This window comes from Nestor notabilis, unplaced genomic scaffold, assembly GCF_000696875.1.
Source record: "Nestor notabilis isolate BGI_N333 unplaced genomic scaffold, ASM69687v1 scaffold661, whole genome shotgun sequence".
NCBI classification, from domain to species: domain Eukaryota; kingdom Metazoa; phylum Chordata; class Aves; order Psittaciformes; family Psittacidae; genus Nestor; species Nestor notabilis.
In genome coordinates this window covers 42,341-59,879 of record NW_009913122.1, presented here as the reverse complement: position 1 = coordinate 59,879, position 17,539 = coordinate 42,341, and the positions used below count along the sequence as shown (strand labels likewise).

Here is a 17,539-nt window from a genome sequence, read left to right as displayed (position 1 = left end):
GGTAAAGGGATGGAGTTTCTTATCCTAAAAATATTCCAATCTGTGCAATGCAAGCTACTATTAAGTACTTCTAAAGATGGAAAAGAATCTCTTTTGTAAGTGTAGTCATAGAAATACATGTAATTAGGGAACAGATTACATCTGCTTGGCTGCCCCTCCTTTGCTCTAACCACTGTAACACCTTGTCTCGTAAACCCTGGTAACAGAGGGAAAGATGTACACAGACTTGGATTACTCTGGATAAGTTAGGTGGAACACTGTACAGTTGAGTATAACAAAAGGTTGCTTCTCTACAGTGTGATGGTATTCTGGGAGTCTGACTGTGCCTCTCATTCATGTGCATTAATAAATGTGACTTTGATGATTTATTTGAGTGCAAATTACTTCTCAGTATCAGTAAGCATAGCAGAGTCCAGCTGCAGGCTGGGTACTCTTAACAAATATCATCTTTTAAAAGCTTCAGTAAAGCCTACTTGGGATCTCATCAAATTCAAGTGCCCGTGTCAGTTATTCTCAATTATTCTAACTATAAGGACATGCCAGGTACACCAAAGACATGATTCAGACAGCATGACTGCCCTAAAATGATAACTTTAGCATAATGCACTTGACAGTGAAAAAGCAATAATAGCTATTTTGGGAGCTAAAGAAAAATACAATGGATCTGATGACTAAGTGTTCTGGTCCCCAATGTAAAAGCAAAGTAGATCCCTGTCGTATTTAACTTGATTCCTTTGAATTAAACACTTCCATTAAAAGTTTCCCACAGTAGCTTTAATATTTAATTATGTATTCCACCAAAGGAAAGAACAAAATCTTTGCAAAGGGTTTTTTTTTTATATGCATGTGAAATATTTATCAGCATATCTCTTTGGACAAGTATTTTTATCCCCGAGGCTGGGAAAAAGCTTCCGTGTACAAATCAGTTTCAAAACATTTTATTTTACAGCTTGGAAGTTTTCTATACTTCAGCACCTCATGCCGTGACTTTGTTATTTCACTTGTTAATGAATGGTAATTAAATCTCTTTTGGCTGAAAAGGTTGGAGGGCTCCTGCTGTATTACAAAAACAACTTCTGAAAGTTACAAAAATGCCCAAGTGTCTAGAAATTAAAGAGTAAAGTTTGCCATGTTTTGAGTCCAAGTTTGAATCACTTGGAAGGATTTATGTGGGAAAACAGCACGTCCCAGTCAGTGTGTACAGTCTCCCCAGTTGAACAGACATAATTGTGCCACTTTGTGTCTACCAGAGAAACAGAATCATATTCTTAATAATGTACAATGTGGCCGCAAACTTCCTTGATCTTACTAACTGTAGCAAACACTGGATAAACCCTATTATATACTACCTGCACAAAGAACTGCTACATGTGTACATCTAAGTAAAGACTTGTTAATTTTGCATTTGCTCACCAGGGCTTGAAACATCAGCCTATTAATTTTAATTCTTTTCTGTTTTCTCATTTTTTTTTTCAGGTGCTTTCAGTCAAAAGATAAATGGAGTGCTTACAACAGAGGTAGATAAAGGGGAAATAACTACATATTAAGGCATTTTGTGATGTTACAGTGCTAAATAGAGACACAATATTGAAGAAGAAATATCATGGTCTCCATTATTAAGTTACACCAGTGCAAGCTTCCATTGGCATTATACAAGCAGTTTTGGTCCACAGTTTTTAAACCAAAACCATGTTAATTCTACTATAAAATGCCTTTTTCTGAAGGCAATACAGTGATTTCAGAGAGAAAGTTGATTCTGAATTTCTTTAAAATTACAGTTTCTCAAACAATCCAGCACAAACAGAGTTTAGCAAAACACTGGGAATGGGAATGTGATGAGATGAGTCCATTCCTAAGCTGTAACTTTGGGAAGGGGTCTGCTGAGTGCAAAGCCTGCTCCGATGAAGTGAGGAACATCAGACCTGCGGCGTGGAAACTTAGGCTCCTTGTCAGTCAAGAATCGTTCCTTCTCCCTTTAAATAGAAACAAAGAAAAGGAAAACACATACTTCATTCTGCAGCCCAGTGATGTTTGCAAACTAAGGAAATCTGCATCCTCCAAAGTTTTTTTCATACCACCACATATCAAAAGATCATCAAAAAATTGTTGATTAAAGCCTGTTAGACTAAACTGCCAAGACTAGGGGTCTGTTTGGATCTAATTACAAGCTTACTGATGCTTTTTGGAACTCCTAAAAATTAGAAATAAATGAGCACTTTTCCTGCTTCTCCCCAAAATGGTCAGAGCACCTCATTAGAGCAAGTTTGTACATGAGCTCGGTGACTTCAGATTCCTAATCACCATCCCATTCTAGCAAGGATATGCTTGTTTTCAAACAAACAGCTACATTCATCAAAGGCACAATGGGGAGATACATTTTCTTTGTTGAATTTTAATGAATAAATAGTGTTGCCTGTCTTCATATTTTAACCAAGTTCTAGTGATAATTACCCTGCCTGTGACACTGGCAGAAAATGAACAATATGCTGTGGGTGCACTGATAACCTCAGAAATTTTCTCCATCAGAAGATCCACAGAGGGTTAAATGGCCTTAGGAGGAGAGAACAAGGGTTACCTGTTTTCACTCTTGTGAGACTGGGGAGAACACAGAAGAACAAACTGGAAGGGCACTATTTCACATTACTGTGATATACCTGGAGGTTTCAGAGAAAGGTCCTGAGATATTTAAAATAAACCAAGTAAAGCTTTATGAAGTCCTAGTTTATCATAACAGCAGAGGTCTCAAGGCTTTACAAGGAAGGTCAGTGCCATTACTTTTATATTACAGTCTTCGAGATAGAGACATGTCTGAGTGCTACCACACTTCGGCAGAACATAACCTTGTCACATCTGTACCCTTTCTCAGTCCCCAGTAAAGGAAAAGAAAACACTTCCTCGAATTAATACTTTTCTCTTTGTCCCTAAATAACTGTGTCAGGAGAGGAGGAAGTTCAGAGAAACACTGTAGGATGACTAGTCATGCTTCCTTTTCCAAATTTAACCTATATGGAGGTGGGAGAATAGGCAAAAGATGGCACAGTTGAACTTAACCATGACAACCATTTATAACTGGTTTTAATTGTATCACTGTGGCACTAATGGATGTGCCAGTTGACAGCACTAAAATCTAACATGCTATGTTTAGATGGCTCATCCTATCTCACTATGGCACTTCCAACTTTGGGAAGACAAAATGGTCCAGAGTCCACGCTCATTCTTTCCTATGGAGACAGCCAAAAGATGTGCTCATTTGTATGGAAAATTCTATGCAGCTGACTACTGTAATATGTTATGCAGAATTGATGTGCAAAAAGCCACGTGCAAAAGCTTCAAGTAACTAGTGACATCCCTCAGTGCAGTTATTTACTTATATAGGACTGCAGTTTCAGGTCTCTGGTATGAATTTAAGCTCCATATTTTCTCAACAATCCTTACCAACATCAAACAGGAACACTGGTGTTAGAAGTAACTAGGAAAAATAGTGAAGCAGAAAGGTGCAAGAAGCAGAAGGAGAGAATGGGAAGAGTGAGAGAAAGAAAGCCTAAGACACCTGGGAAATACTACATTCAGAGTCAGAGAGCAGAAGAAGAGGATTTCAGATTCACAACCAAAATCTTAAACATCGGATTTTCAGCTTGAACACAAATCAAAGCTAAATTCCTGTTGTCACTCATTATATTGCTTCAGCACCCCACGGAAAGCTGCATTAGATCAGTATCAAGACTTTAAATCACAAACCAGAACTGTCTTGTGCAAATCAATAAAAGCTTTTGATGATACCTTTGTGTGAGGTTATCTGAGAGCATTAATTCTCTTACATACCAGGATAGTCAATAATGCTATTAATGCTATTGTCCTGACAGGATCCTCTTTTTATTAGCAAAACCAGCCTCATTTATTTCAGACATGATATTAACATTAGCCAGCATGATAGAGATCAAGTCAGTGGGTTTGTGTCAGCTGGAATTTAGAGCAACCTGTGACTCTAGGAATCAAACGGCCCTGGCTCTTTGGCTAGCATGTACACTCCAGGCAGTGCCTGTCCAGCCTAGTCCAAGGCAAGTACAATGTGGAATGGAATGGCTGTATGTCAGGGGTGAAGAACTTGAGGAAGGATCTGGCTGCACAACAGGTGCTCTCCATTGCAGAAAGCAAAGGACACGTCATGCTCAAGTGGCAGTCTGGAGAAGGAGGGCTGCACAACGAGGTTGTTTCCTTTGCGCTGTTGCTGGGCAACACGAAATGCAGCCTGGAGAATAGAGAAGCTGCAGTTACCCAGGACTGATATGCTCAGTTATGCCTCAGGGTGTGCATATCCTTCAAAGCAGGATGTAGTCCAACAGGTTTGACTGGAGAACAAAACAGTGAGGGACAGAGGAGAGCAAAGCCCAGCACCTGACTACATCTGGCTGCCACAAAGGCAAGAGAAGTGTGAGTCAGGGCTGACAGCACAGTGCTGGTAGCTTCTGAGCCTGACATGGGAACAATGAGATTCTATCGTCCTGTGGAAGAAGCACTCACAGAACGTCCATCTAAACCACATATGTCACAAAGACACCATGCTCACCAGATTACAGCCATGCCTGCCCACAAGAACAACGAGCTGCACTAATGACAGATATCTATCCTGAACCTACAAACACTGTTATGATTTCAGCACTAATTGACCTACAGTATGAAATTCCATTCAGTGTGTACGATTAACAGACCCAAGTTCAATCACCATCACCTCACACAGTATTTTTGCTTTACTTTAAAGCAGTTATGCCCCTAACAATTATTGGGATTTTTCAATAGTTATGACACGAATTAATTCTAGGTACAATATAACAACACAACAGTTCACAATATAACACAATAACAACAATTCACAAGGTGAATTTCTTCTTATCCGATGAACAGAAAGAAACATGATGCCAGGGTCCAAAATGGAAACATTAAAACTATTGTGAAGAGGATACTTAGCTGCTGGAAATGGATTATCGAGCATTATGGTAGCCTCACATATTGATCCTAAAGCTCCAGGAAGGCCATTAGCACTGCACAATTCTTGGTAATTCTAAACACTAAGGTAACATTATGCAATTTGCAGATACATACAAGTCACTGTTTATCAGTGATAATTTTGCTAATTTAGTCATCAAAACTGCTTGCTGGCTGGAATATGATTAAGGAAGAATAAATACAGGCAGCTTTGAATTTTATTCAGCAACATAGAGAATTGTTGCCTTTTGTGTGTGAGGAAGGGACAGGCTCAGGATGGAAAGGTGTGGAAATACTAAAAGCATACGCAGAAAAACTTGGTAACAGATCATGTCATGTGATTGCAGAAATCTGCAAACTAAAAAACTCTTTAAAAGTAAAGTTCAATCACTCCATTTTCAGAAGTGACAAACAGTTTTGGTGTCCCAGCTTAGGGATTCATCATGAGAATAGTCTCATCTTTCAGACTCTGCAAATTAGGTCACTTCAATGTGCCAGAAATTGGGCAAGATCCTAGTTATTTGCTTTTAATCAAGAGGAGCAGCTGAATGCTCAGTTGTGGACCAAGAATAGCAGTGAAGTACTATCAAACTGCTACCGGTTAAGGAGAGACAACAACTACCTACAGGACAATTCTTAGGCTCTGCCATCAAAAGGGTAAGACATCTGACAAAGCTAAACTGAGTGTTGCTCACTTTCCTCCATCTGGATGTAGGAAGGGAACAAGAACCGGATGGGAAATGCTCTTCCCTGTAACCGTCAGCAATTTTATCTGCCACCAGTAGGGGATGGTCACCGGTCACAACTACTACATTTTGGAAACAACAATTACATTCTTCTTACACCAGGATTATGTAGTTGCCACTTGAAGACAGTTTGTCCTCCATATCAGTTGCTGTTCCATTATAACTCGTAAAATGCACTAGGTCCTCATAATGCTTGAGGATCTCCTATGATATCTGTACATTTACGGCAGTCAGGTGAAGTCCCTGGTGACTGGGAAAAGGGAAACATTGCATCCATTTGTAAAAAGGGTAGAAAGGAGGACCCTGGGAACTGCCAACCTGTCAGCCTCCCCTCTGTGCCTGGGAAGATGTTAGAACAGATCCCTCTAGAAGCTACGCTGAAGCACATGGAGGACAGGAGATGATTCGAGACAGCCAGCATGGCTTCACCAAGGGCAAATCTAGCCTGACCTACCTAGTGGCCTTGTACAATGGAGTGACTACATCAGTGGTCAAGAGAAGAACTACAGATGCCATCTATCTGGACTTCTGTAAGGCTTTTGACACACTCCCCCAGATCATCCTCCCTAAATTGGAGAGAATGGATTTGACAGATGGACTGTTTGGTAGATGACTTGGTTAGATGGTTACATCCAGACGGTAGTGGTCAATGGCTTAATGTCCAGATGGAGATCAGTGATGAGTGGCATCTCTCTCCTGGAGTCCATATTGGGACTGGTGCTGTTCAATATCTTCATCAATGACACAGTGGGATCGAGTGCACCCTCAGCAAGTCTGCAGACAACACCAAGATGAGTGGTGTTGGTTGACATGCCTGAGGGATGGGATGCCATCCAGAGCAACCTTGGCAAGCTCAAGAAGTTGGCCCATGTGAACCTCATGAGGTTCAACAAGGTCAAGTACAAGATCCTGCACATGGGTCAGGACAACCCCCAGTATCAATCCAGACTGGCGGATGAAGGGATTGAGAGCAGCCCTGAGGAGAAGGACTTGAGGGTACTGGTGGATGAAGAGCTGGACATGAGCCATCAATGTATACTCTCAGCTGAGAAAGCCAGCCATATCCTGGGCTCCATCAAAAGAAGCGTGGCCAGCAGGTCAAGAGAGGTGATTCTGTCACTCTGCTCTGAGACCCCCCCTGGAGTACTGTGTCCAGCTCTGGAGTCCTCAGCACAGGACAGACATGGACCTGTTGGAGTGGGTCGAGGAAAGGGCCACAAAGATGATCAGAGGGATGGAACACCTCTTCTGTGAAGACAGGCTGAGAGATTTGGGGCTGTTCAGACTGGAGAAAAGAAGGCTTTGGGGAGACCTTACTGCAGCTTTTCAGTACTTAAAGGGGGCTTATAAGAAAGATGGAGACAAACTTTTTAGCAGAGCTAAACAAGGCTCTTGCTAAACAAGTACAAGGGGTAATGGTTTTAAACGAAAAGAGGGTAGCTTTAGAGTAAGAGATGAGGAAGAAATTTTTTACAATGAGGACTGGAACAAGTTGCCCAGAGAAGTGGTAGATGCCCCATCTCTGGAAACGTTCAAGGTCAGGCTGGATGGGGCTCTGAGCAACAGGGTCTAGTTGAAGATATCCCTGTTCACTGCAGGAGAGACTGGGTTAAAAACGACCTTTAAAACCCAAACTATTCTACAATTCTATGATTCAGTATTGGAGACCAGACACTAACCTGTGCCCTCTGGGCACCATTGGTATGAATAATTTAGCTGGACTGCAGAACAGGTCAGCAACATCTCTCCTGGACATTCTTGTCCAGGCTATAGATCATGATAAATCTAGACCAGACTGAAGTAATATGAAGGATAACATTCAGGAAAATTAGGCAACAATATTGTATCACCTCAGCCAAATTTGGCCATGTTCCAATCAGAAGGGTAAAGCAGGATCTAAATAAAAATCTAGTTTATGCAAAAGTTGTGTAGACAAAACTGTTATTTTCCCATACTTGGCCTGTTGTTCCTTGCGTTTCTGAGCCAGATATTTCTTTTTCACATTCATAAGCTCATTGCCAAGTCTTTCAATTTCATGTTTGTATTCCTGGTTCTCTGATTCATACATATTCAACTCTGAGGACAAAACCTAACAAACAAAAGGCAAAAAGCAGGAACAGGAGCCGTTAGTTTCACTTACAGATAAGTTAGTACTTTTACAAGCACTTTTTCCTTTCACATCTGACAATATAAGAAATCACCATTCTGTACCACATCTCATTTTCTATCATGATATTTCATTTGATCACCTCCTCTCACCTAAGGATAATTTACAAAATTAAGGCTATGCCATTTAACAACAATAAAACACGTAAAATATGCTCCAAGCATTAGGGGTATGGTATTAATACATACATTAGCTCTTAATGTTCTGGCATACAAATCTGGGTGAAAACCTTAACTGAATGTCTTAACAATAAAGCAAGGATTTATTTAATAATAATAATAATTGGTTTTATTCACAGGTATCGACTTTATTATGTGAAGTAATTCAATGCACACAGGCAAAGTAGTACTAGGTAGTGCAAATATGAATACAATGCCACTTTCATATGAGTCAGTAAACTTTAAAGAAAGTAGGAACATGTACAGTGTGTTTTCCTTCTTTAAGAAGGAGAATAGCTTGACCTGGCACTGCAAAATGGCATGCATGCCAGAACGCTAGAGCATACTGTGCCTGAAATACACAGTAGCAATTGACTGCATTAAGGACAAATGGGAACTGTATGGAAAACTTGAAATCACATTCAGTTTAGCAAAACTTTGGCTTCTATTTTACATTTTCTACATTGTTTTTCTTCTCCATGGAAAGTTAAGATTTGCATAACAGCCTCTTTGTTTCCTAAGGGCCCATCTGCTCCTGCATTTTTTTACTCATGGTTAGTATAGACGTGATTATGATGCAGTGAACAGGAGATGATGACTTCAACAAAGAGACGAGCAGTAGAAGTAGATGAACTCCTGGGGAGACTGATATTTCATGCAGGCAGGAACAAGGGAAGATCAGCTTATTCTATCAAAAAATCACTTTTTAATATCATGCTTTCAAAGGTTCCCACAAGATTCCTGCAGCAGGAAATCCTCTCTTCTAATGACAAAGGGTTAGGAGAGGTTACTCCTATCATCCCTTTAAAAGTTGCAAGCCTAATATGCATATGCACATTGCAAGAGAAACGCATGAGTTTAAGATTGGATTCCAAATATATTCCTACTAGTTTTTTAAAAGGAAAACTAAATGGCTTTGGTTTGCTTATTAAAGATCTTAAAAGTTTAAGAAAAGGGAAGGCAAATAAGCTTAATGGAAAACTGATATGTCCCAGAATGCCCATGCTCATAAAGCATTTACAGAATTGAGCTGCACACTCATATTCTAATAGGACTTTTCCTCTATTTGAATGAAACAAACTAGCATAATGTGGAAAAAATTTCCTCTACTGCTATTGTTTTTTCCTTGGGGATATGAGCATTAACCTTATTCTCCTGATCTTATATACTAAGGCATGCACACTGTTCATCAAAAACCTTCCTGAGACCCTGCTCCCCAGCATCAGTGGTGAAGTTGTTCTGCAAGCCTGGCAGCCCCCAGCCAGAGACAGAGGGCATCTCTTACTTTCAGCTGCTTAGTCTTCTCTTGGAGAGTGTGCCGGTAGAGCTGCAACTGTTCTGCGGCTTCAGGCCCAGGCCGCCGGGCCAAGATGTGCTTCAGTTCCACATACAGTTTCTCCTTTTCCTAAGAAAAAGGGAAGAGGAAAAGGTCTTTTAAAATTGCTATAGAATCAGCACAACGTGTGATGAAATAAACCTCACTGAAAAATGCGAGTTAGTCAGGAAGACATTTGCAGAAACAAATCTGCCTGTGTGTCAGTCTTTCTCACTAGCCATAAGGTATTTAAAGTTGTTGTGATAGCAGTGGGAGAGCTCATTAAGAGAAACATCCAACTACTTTGAGCCACAAATGAAATACACTTAAACACTGTCATCAGTGAGCACTCTCTGCCATAGAGAATACAAAACAGTCACTGGAAGAGTATCCAGGGGTGGGAAATTAATTACTAGTAACTGTGCGTATTGCAATCTCTCTTCTTATGAGCCACATCATTGCCTTACAAAAAAGATCATAGCTTCACCAAATAGAGTGTAAGCAAGCTATAGAAATGTCAGGGAAGAACTGTACAAAAGAATAACTTCTTCCAACGGAAATCCTGTGAAGCACATGTACACACACGCGCGCACACACACAGACATATATATATGTATATGTATAACATCTTTCATTTTAACTGCAGGGGCCCTGGGAAAGGGAAAGTATAAACAGCAACGACTATGACTAACACAATTACCACCAAGTAATTTTTCTTTGTCACGTGTCTCCTCTTCCTTCACGTTGGAACAGTATACTTGTGGGAGTTTGATATAGCAATGCCCGAACAGAAACCACACCATGGACACACTTATAGCTCTCTGTACTGAAATGCTGCTTCAGCTGTGTTTTGAGGATGTACTTGTTTTAAGTCTGAGGAATAAAGCTCTGAACAAAGCCACCTTTATAGCTTTGAACATTACAAGATTTTTAGTATCTGCTCTGTCAGACTAAGATGATTATTTAACATTATTTAGCAAGATCCCATCCTTGTCTGGTACCTGGAGGGCTGGAATTAAAAAGGAGGGTTATTTGACTGGAAGTCAGACTTGCAGACAAACAATTTAACTGATCCAGACAAAAATGGCAAGTAGGAGGTAGGATAGGTGATTATTTACTCTGGCTTCGACAAAACCGCATTTTACTGTCTTTTTTATACGCTCCGTCTATAACTCTTACCACAGAATTCTTCCATGAGGGATGTGGGGAAAGATGCCACCACATCATCTAGAATTGCTACATGTGGCCTTGCTCAGTGGTTAAGCCAGGTTTTTCAGAAGTGTCTTGTTACTTTGAAGATGTAAAATTCCAGGTGTCCAGTCTTCAAGAGCATAAGGAGTCTGAAGGTTTCAGACCTCAGCATGTTCCTAAAACTAAGCATTATAATGGTCACAAGCTGGGACCCAAAAAATGGAAGCGCTTCAAATCATAAATTACTTCTTCAAGCATTGCCCTTGAAGTCTGAATATTACTGAGGAAAAGTTCCTTATAAATGAAGTTGTTCACAGTCTGAGACCCAGACTGAAGTTTGCATAGTGGCAAAAATTATATTGAGAATTCATTCTCAGCAGAGAGTTGTTATGTCACTACAAGTGGTTTCCACTACCACCCTTTCTTTCAGAGGAAACAAGATTATACTGCAAGTTAAAAACAACAGCAAAAGAAAAATTGGCCCTGTCAAAATCTGGCTGGTCAGTATTAACATTCCACCCCTGAATGTATCACAGATTTGTATTTTGGAAGAGTGTAATGGTAATCTGGATAAATACGGAGCAGTTGATGGATTGAAGGTCTTATGTGCAATTGTTTTCCAATTTATTTCTCTCCTAAACCTCTACAAGGGCCAACCAAGCTCTTCAAACATTGTGCAATGGTGTGTATAATAACCTCATTTAGAGACAAAGTGTGCAATTCTATTATAAGGAGTATCTATCTTATTGTCGGACAGCAACAGAGACTCGTTAGCTGTCCGATGTATATTGTCTCCATAATCCAACAGAGGCAGAACCAGCTGTCTTATAATGCATATCCTGTTCTTCCTTGCTAAGCGCTGTCCATCTCTTTTACATCTAGTCAATTAATTTGTCACTGGATTAGAAGCACCATATGTCAGCAAAACATTAAAAGAGAAACCTGGATACTTCTCATCAGCAGAAGTCTGTATTCACAGGTTGGCATTTCTATAATTTCTGACATTTTACCCCAGGATGAGAAAAATAATTTACAAAAATCAGTTGATTTCAATTAATTTTGAAACAGCAATAACAAGAGTAAATCTAAGTCAGTCACAAGGTACATTTGAAACTACCACCAAAAATGCATTGCTTATAGCAGGTACTTTTATCTCTACACATAAGAAACCAGAAATGCCCTGGGGGAAAAATCAGCACAAATTAATAAAGAAAAATTTTGGCTTTGACAATACTCCACTGATATTCAAAAGACAGAGAAGCTGTGCAATGTGTGTTACATGCAGATACCTTATAAATAGCCAGCTACCAGATACAGCATAGAACATGCTGCAAGACCTGTAGGGTTGACTGATGTGTGCATTGTATTCAAAGTATTTTTCAGTTGTAGTGCATAAATTAATACCCCAGAAGATGGATCTATGTTTTGGGAGGGATTTTTTGGAAACAAGTAAAATGCATGTGCATTCCTTAAAACTGCCTAAAATCCTTAAAATTAAAATGTCTGAGAACTTAATGGGGCCGGCTGGGAGAAGGCATCCTAACATTGCCAAGAAAATCATAAGTCAGCAGTGAAAATCAGCAGTGTAACAGTAATTCAAAGAGGGGAAGCTGATCTGTTCGATGCCTATTGGAAGTAAGTTAACACTATTTTGTCCAAAGTAGAAGTCAGTAAACTTTTATTTCCATTGGTGGCTGTACAGATGATGTTGGAGAAAAAGCTACCTGAAATCCTACACCCACTGGATAGGCATAAGCCAGCCCATTACGGCATGTGTCAGATGGGTTTCTTTGGCTTGTCCTAAACTGTCTTCCCTCACACTCCCCTCCGTCCTCGTTCCTGGCTGCAACCACAACATACCTCTTGCCAGAGTTACATGTTCTTGAGATGAATAGAACTTAAAAGTCATAAACATGCTGTGAGGCACTACTTCTTGAGGAGGTGAAGAAAGATCCATTAGATCTATCCATAACTCCATGCTGTTAAGCCTTCACCAGTAAGAGTAATGCACATGTCTTCAGATCAGGTCTAGGCCAGTACCAAAGCTTTTTATGTGACCTTTTCCATTGCAAAATTCCCATGGAATTCAGGAGGTGTTTGTAGGACCGAATCCATAATGTCAGCCAGCTTCATTGGTTTATGACATAGAAACTAAGACAAGCCGGTGGTGGAGAGATGAGGGCACATTCATCTTGTGTATGTAGGGCACACTGGGAGACTCAGATTGAGGGTTACAGTCAAATTTCAGGCATACCAAAGAGAATTTCAGCACCTCTGTGAATACCTGCTGTAAAAATTGTGTAAATAAAACTCCACATTATTTTTAGAACCGCCCTTCCTGTCTCAGATTTGTTTTCCAGGGGAGCTCCAAGGAGCTCACACATCTGCCTTCAGGCTTGGCCATGACAATAAGTCTCTGCATCCCTAAGCCTCTCAGCCATTAATTCAGTGGACGGTGGGGGGCGAGTGGTGCTTTCCCCTAAATTTACCCAGCTGCTGTCCCAGCCACAATCCGGAGTTGTCCCAGCCTGCTTGCTCTACAGCAAACTGAGAAGAAATAGTTTTCTTCTGCAGAGGACTGGCTGCTGTTCTGCAAATTTCAATCGATTCTTCAGGATCCAGTGGTCACGAGTTGGCTCAGTCTACAGCAAGAAGATTGACTTTTTGCCAGCACAATCCTGCTTCAAAAGAAGATACTGTTGCCAACCAGCACAGCCTATTCTGCTCAGTTTTCCCTGTCAGAGGGACCATCAGCATCATCAGACACATTCCCAAAGTGACACCAAAGCATTTCACTGCTTTGACAAGGAGTGGGAAGCAGTCACCCAAGCTGGGATTAGACCAGTGCACCTGGTATTAGCTCTAAAGATGTGACTCCATTTTATGTCATCTTCTCCCTTGCCATGACACCAGGGAACTCCTGAAATGACCCATCTTGTTAGTCAGCCCAGGGTATCATGCTGAGCCAGAGACGATGGATGACTGTACGTTTAATGAAGATGTATTCACGGCAGAAACAGGCCATGAAGTCCCAGCTTCCTCATTTTTATCAGCTTGTCTTTCCAAGTAGATAATTCAACAAATTTACCTGGCGTGGCAGCACATCAGCAGCCTTCTTCATCAGACCCACAAAAATCCTACTTTGCACCAAAAGCTTTCTATCACACATATTATTAAAAATACACACACACACAAATCCCAAAGCCTCTGACTCAGAGTAAATTTCATTTATGTTAAAGCCTGCCTCCAGCAATTGAGCTAAAGAAAAAAACCAACAAGGTAAAGATGTAAAGCAAAAGCGTGCAATGTAGTGTAGAGTTGCAAACCCAGACATATTTAATCTAGCTAAAAATCCTTATTTTAATTAGTAAGGTGGAGAAAGCAACACTGTAACCCTGTAAGCAGACTGCAGTTTCTCCCTGCTTTGATGAGGCAAAGTCAGTCAATGTGCCACAGGGGGGTTTCTTGTTTATTGGCATTATAACCAAAATGTCACCACTAAGCTGAACTCCAGAGCCATTTTGTTTACGATGCCATGCAGCAGCAGAGTGTCCTTAAGGGGCTGTGATCCCTTTTCAAAGTGTTAAACAGGACACTGAAATATGGCTTAAACACATACATAGGCATACACATCTAGTCATAGCCATTTTACCTGTATATGCTGCATGTTTATTTGTGTGTATGTGTATACCTATTGTCTCAGGACATCTATAATTAAAATTTTTATGAGGAAAAAATTAGCATATGGTAACCTTCATGAATTTTATAACAATAGAAGAATGTTGCCTCCAGCTCTATGAGAAATGTGCAAGATAAACTTTCTCAATAAAGACTTCTCAGAAGCTCCTGCTCTTTCTTGTCTATTCCACATCCATCTGCAAACACCCTTGCAAGCATGCAGTTCCCTAGAACGTCTTATATTACATCATCATCTAGACCCTCCTTTAACTGTCCAATGTGATGTTTTTATTGGGGAAATTAATTCACGTTTGAATGAGATCACTGAAGCACTTTCACAATGTGTCAACACTAACAACGCATGAGACCCTTTGGGTTTTCTTGTTAAAACACTGTCACCAACTTGAAGGAAGGGCTGGGACAATCTCCCCATCTTTGGGGAGACTTTGCACCAGTCTAGATGGAGTAAAATTAAACTTGTCTTACAATGTACCCCTCCATTTAATATTAATGCTTCTCAAGAGCAAATCCATTTCCTTTGGCACAGAGCAGGCTGCACCAAATTGACTGGCATTTTCAAAACAACTTAACGAGAGAGGAAAAAACACCTTGGAGCATCTTCTAAGGTCTTCACCCTTGACTCTTTTTTGTAACAGTAAGAGCTGAATGCTGCATTATTACCATCTTCCAGGAACAACAAAGTACAAACATTTCCAGCTAAAGTGCAATTGCAATTTATTATTATTTTTATTATTATTGTTAGGTATTGTGCAGGAAAACATTTGCGCTTTTTTCCCCAAAGGAAAAGCAAATAGGTTACATATCCTCCCCTTCTTCAGCTTCTGAACTCTGACACACAAGGATAAAAATCTATCAGAAGAAAAAGGCATGGGTGCCTCTTGCTGACATAACAGCTGCAATTCCCTTTTTACTACTGATAGTACGCAAGTTTATAAAATCATTAACCAGAGTAGCTCATTTAAACACAGCTTTTACACTTTATATTGCAGAAGATGATCTATTAATTATCCCCTGTGCTTCTATGTGTGTGAACAGAAACACACATGCACTTATATACACACAAAAGTCAGCTGTTCCTTGAAGGTGAGAATTACCCTTGACATGTTGGGCATGGATTGATGTAAATATTCCAGCTATTTCCACTCTGCATGCAGCTTGACAGTTGGGCTGAAGAGAGCTTTAAACAAACCTTTGTTTCACATTCTAGTAGCAGCTTGTCTTAAAGTGTCCTGGAGGAGATTCAGAGGTTGATACGAATCTTATCAACAAGGAATCTAAATATTCTAAGTGAATAAGTCTCCAAAGCAAACAATGGGGAACCTTTTACTGGCTAATAATTACTATATACAGGGTTTCAAGCCAGAAAAAAACCCCAAAGCCTCTTTTTTGAATGTAGACTATTTGACTTTAAACTTCTGTATTTCAACATCAGTGAAACAGCATGCATTTTAGCTATTCAATAGCCATTTAGATTTCAAAACTATCAGATGAATCAAACAAGAATTATCACAGCTCCGGTATTAATGATGAGCTGTTCCTGCAGGTGGAGGATTGGGACGGGGATTCCCAGCAGACCCAGCTTCTGCTCTCACTTCTGGCTGATCTGACAGATGACCTCGACGGGTCAGAGTAGCTGCAGAGCTGCTTCTAGAAATACCTATCTTTAAGTTAGGCACCTACATCACTTTAATCACCTGCTTGACTCAGATCTTTAGATTTCCCTGAAAGATGAGAGCACTTAGCTTCAAGTCCTTTTGTGTTCTAGAATTGCTACCTCTGAACAGCTGTCTCAAAGTCAAGCCACCACTTAAACCTTCAAATATCTAACAAGGCAGTAAAGCCTACATACATCTTTCTGACATGATAGTAGAGTTTGCCTGCATATGCCAAGTACCTCAGGGAAGAAAGAGTGGTCTCCTGTCACATTTCGGAACCTATTAAGAAATAACAGTATATCTAAGAAACACATATGGCAATTCTGAAATCATGAATGTTTTAATATATGGCTTCATTCAGACTCATTGTAATTACAGTCGACCCTCTACTATCCTTTGAGGAGTTCTGTTGCAGCTCCCCGTGCCTGTTTCTTAAAATTCAAAGAAACAGAAACAGGGCTAAAGGAAGGAGAAAGAGAATCCTAATGTAAAGACAACTGCTGTGCTGAAGTGTGCCATCCCCTGTTTAAGATTACAGCTATATCTACTAAGACAGGCACAGGAAGACGAGCTCTGAGCTTAGAGGATGTGGAGCAACTGGCAGGGTCCCCCAGTGCTTGGCTCCTGTGCACTCAGCAGCTTGCATCTGGTTGTCTCAGAGTGAAGAATGGAGGAACAGAGTTCTTCCTATGCGTGTTTGTGTCCTCATGTGTTCAGTTTTAGGCTATCTTTTAAAAAACCAACAAAGAACAACACAGTGACTCTAACTGCCTGCTTCTAACTGCCCGCCTCTAACTGCCCTAAAACAGCCTTAGCCTGCTGCATCTTTCTGCATGTGTTTTCTCAACAAGGACACCATTCACACTCCTATAAGAATAAAAAAAAATAATTATCCAAAATAGATAAAATCTAGTCTGCCTCTGTGGAACGTCTTGTTGTTGTTGTTGTTGAAGTTGCAACTACCATGAGAAATAACAATCCATCACCAAAAGGGCTGCTGTAGATTGTCCGTATCTTGCTGCTGAGGGAAGAGCAGAACACTCTTGCCTCAGTGGAAGAACGCGCCTGCCAAAGGGTACACCTGAATAATAAAGATTTGCTGCTGGCTCTGGGCCACACTATGTAATACAGGCTTGCGAATGTACTGCTACATTGCTGTTGCACTCCTCCAGTATTTTAACTTCTCTAGCAGCTTCTGGATGGCTGACAGTATCGGATTGCTAACAGCACTGCAAAGCTTGTGCATTTCAATGTATTCAGACAGCACAGCGAGTCATTTATTTTCCCTTAACAAGATAACTGGTTGATTAATATACTTTACCCTGGGGTGCACAGCAGATTTATTTCCTTCCCAGATACATGCTGAATGAAGGAATGAGAAGTAAACAAGTTTGCTTTCAGTTATTTGTTATTTACTGGAACAATTCCTGAACTTTTTACTCCAGCTTTATTCTAGCAAATTATCATTGAAGCTAATGGCAATTTTGACCAAGTAAGAACTCTAGGAATGGGTCATTTTACTAAATATTTTAAGTCTAATGACACAAGGTAGCCATGCTCAGGACTTCTTGGTTCAAACCAGATATAATGCAGTTGAATAAAATACTTTGGTGATTGCTGTTCCT

The 17,539-nt window shown here is 40.3% G+C and overlaps 1 protein-coding gene across 1 annotated transcript in view; it reads right to left on the bottom strand.

Moving 5' to 3' along the window:
• Positions 1 to 1,852: 1,852 nt before the first annotated feature.
• The window catches only part of CFAP58 (cilia and flagella associated protein 58), a 57,854-nt gene continuing 42,167 nt past the window's right edge, over positions 1,853 to 17,539 (bottom strand). The window contains exons 15-17 of the mRNA XM_010022778.1: positions 9,340 to 9,459; positions 7,685 to 7,818; positions 1,853 to 1,973 (exon numbers count right to left, since the gene is read on the bottom strand). Coding sequence (XP_010021080.1) covers positions 1,853 to 1,973; positions 7,685 to 7,818; positions 9,340 to 9,459 — 375 coding nt within the window. The remainder of the gene's footprint in view (positions 1,974 to 7,684; positions 7,819 to 9,339; positions 9,460 to 17,539) is intronic.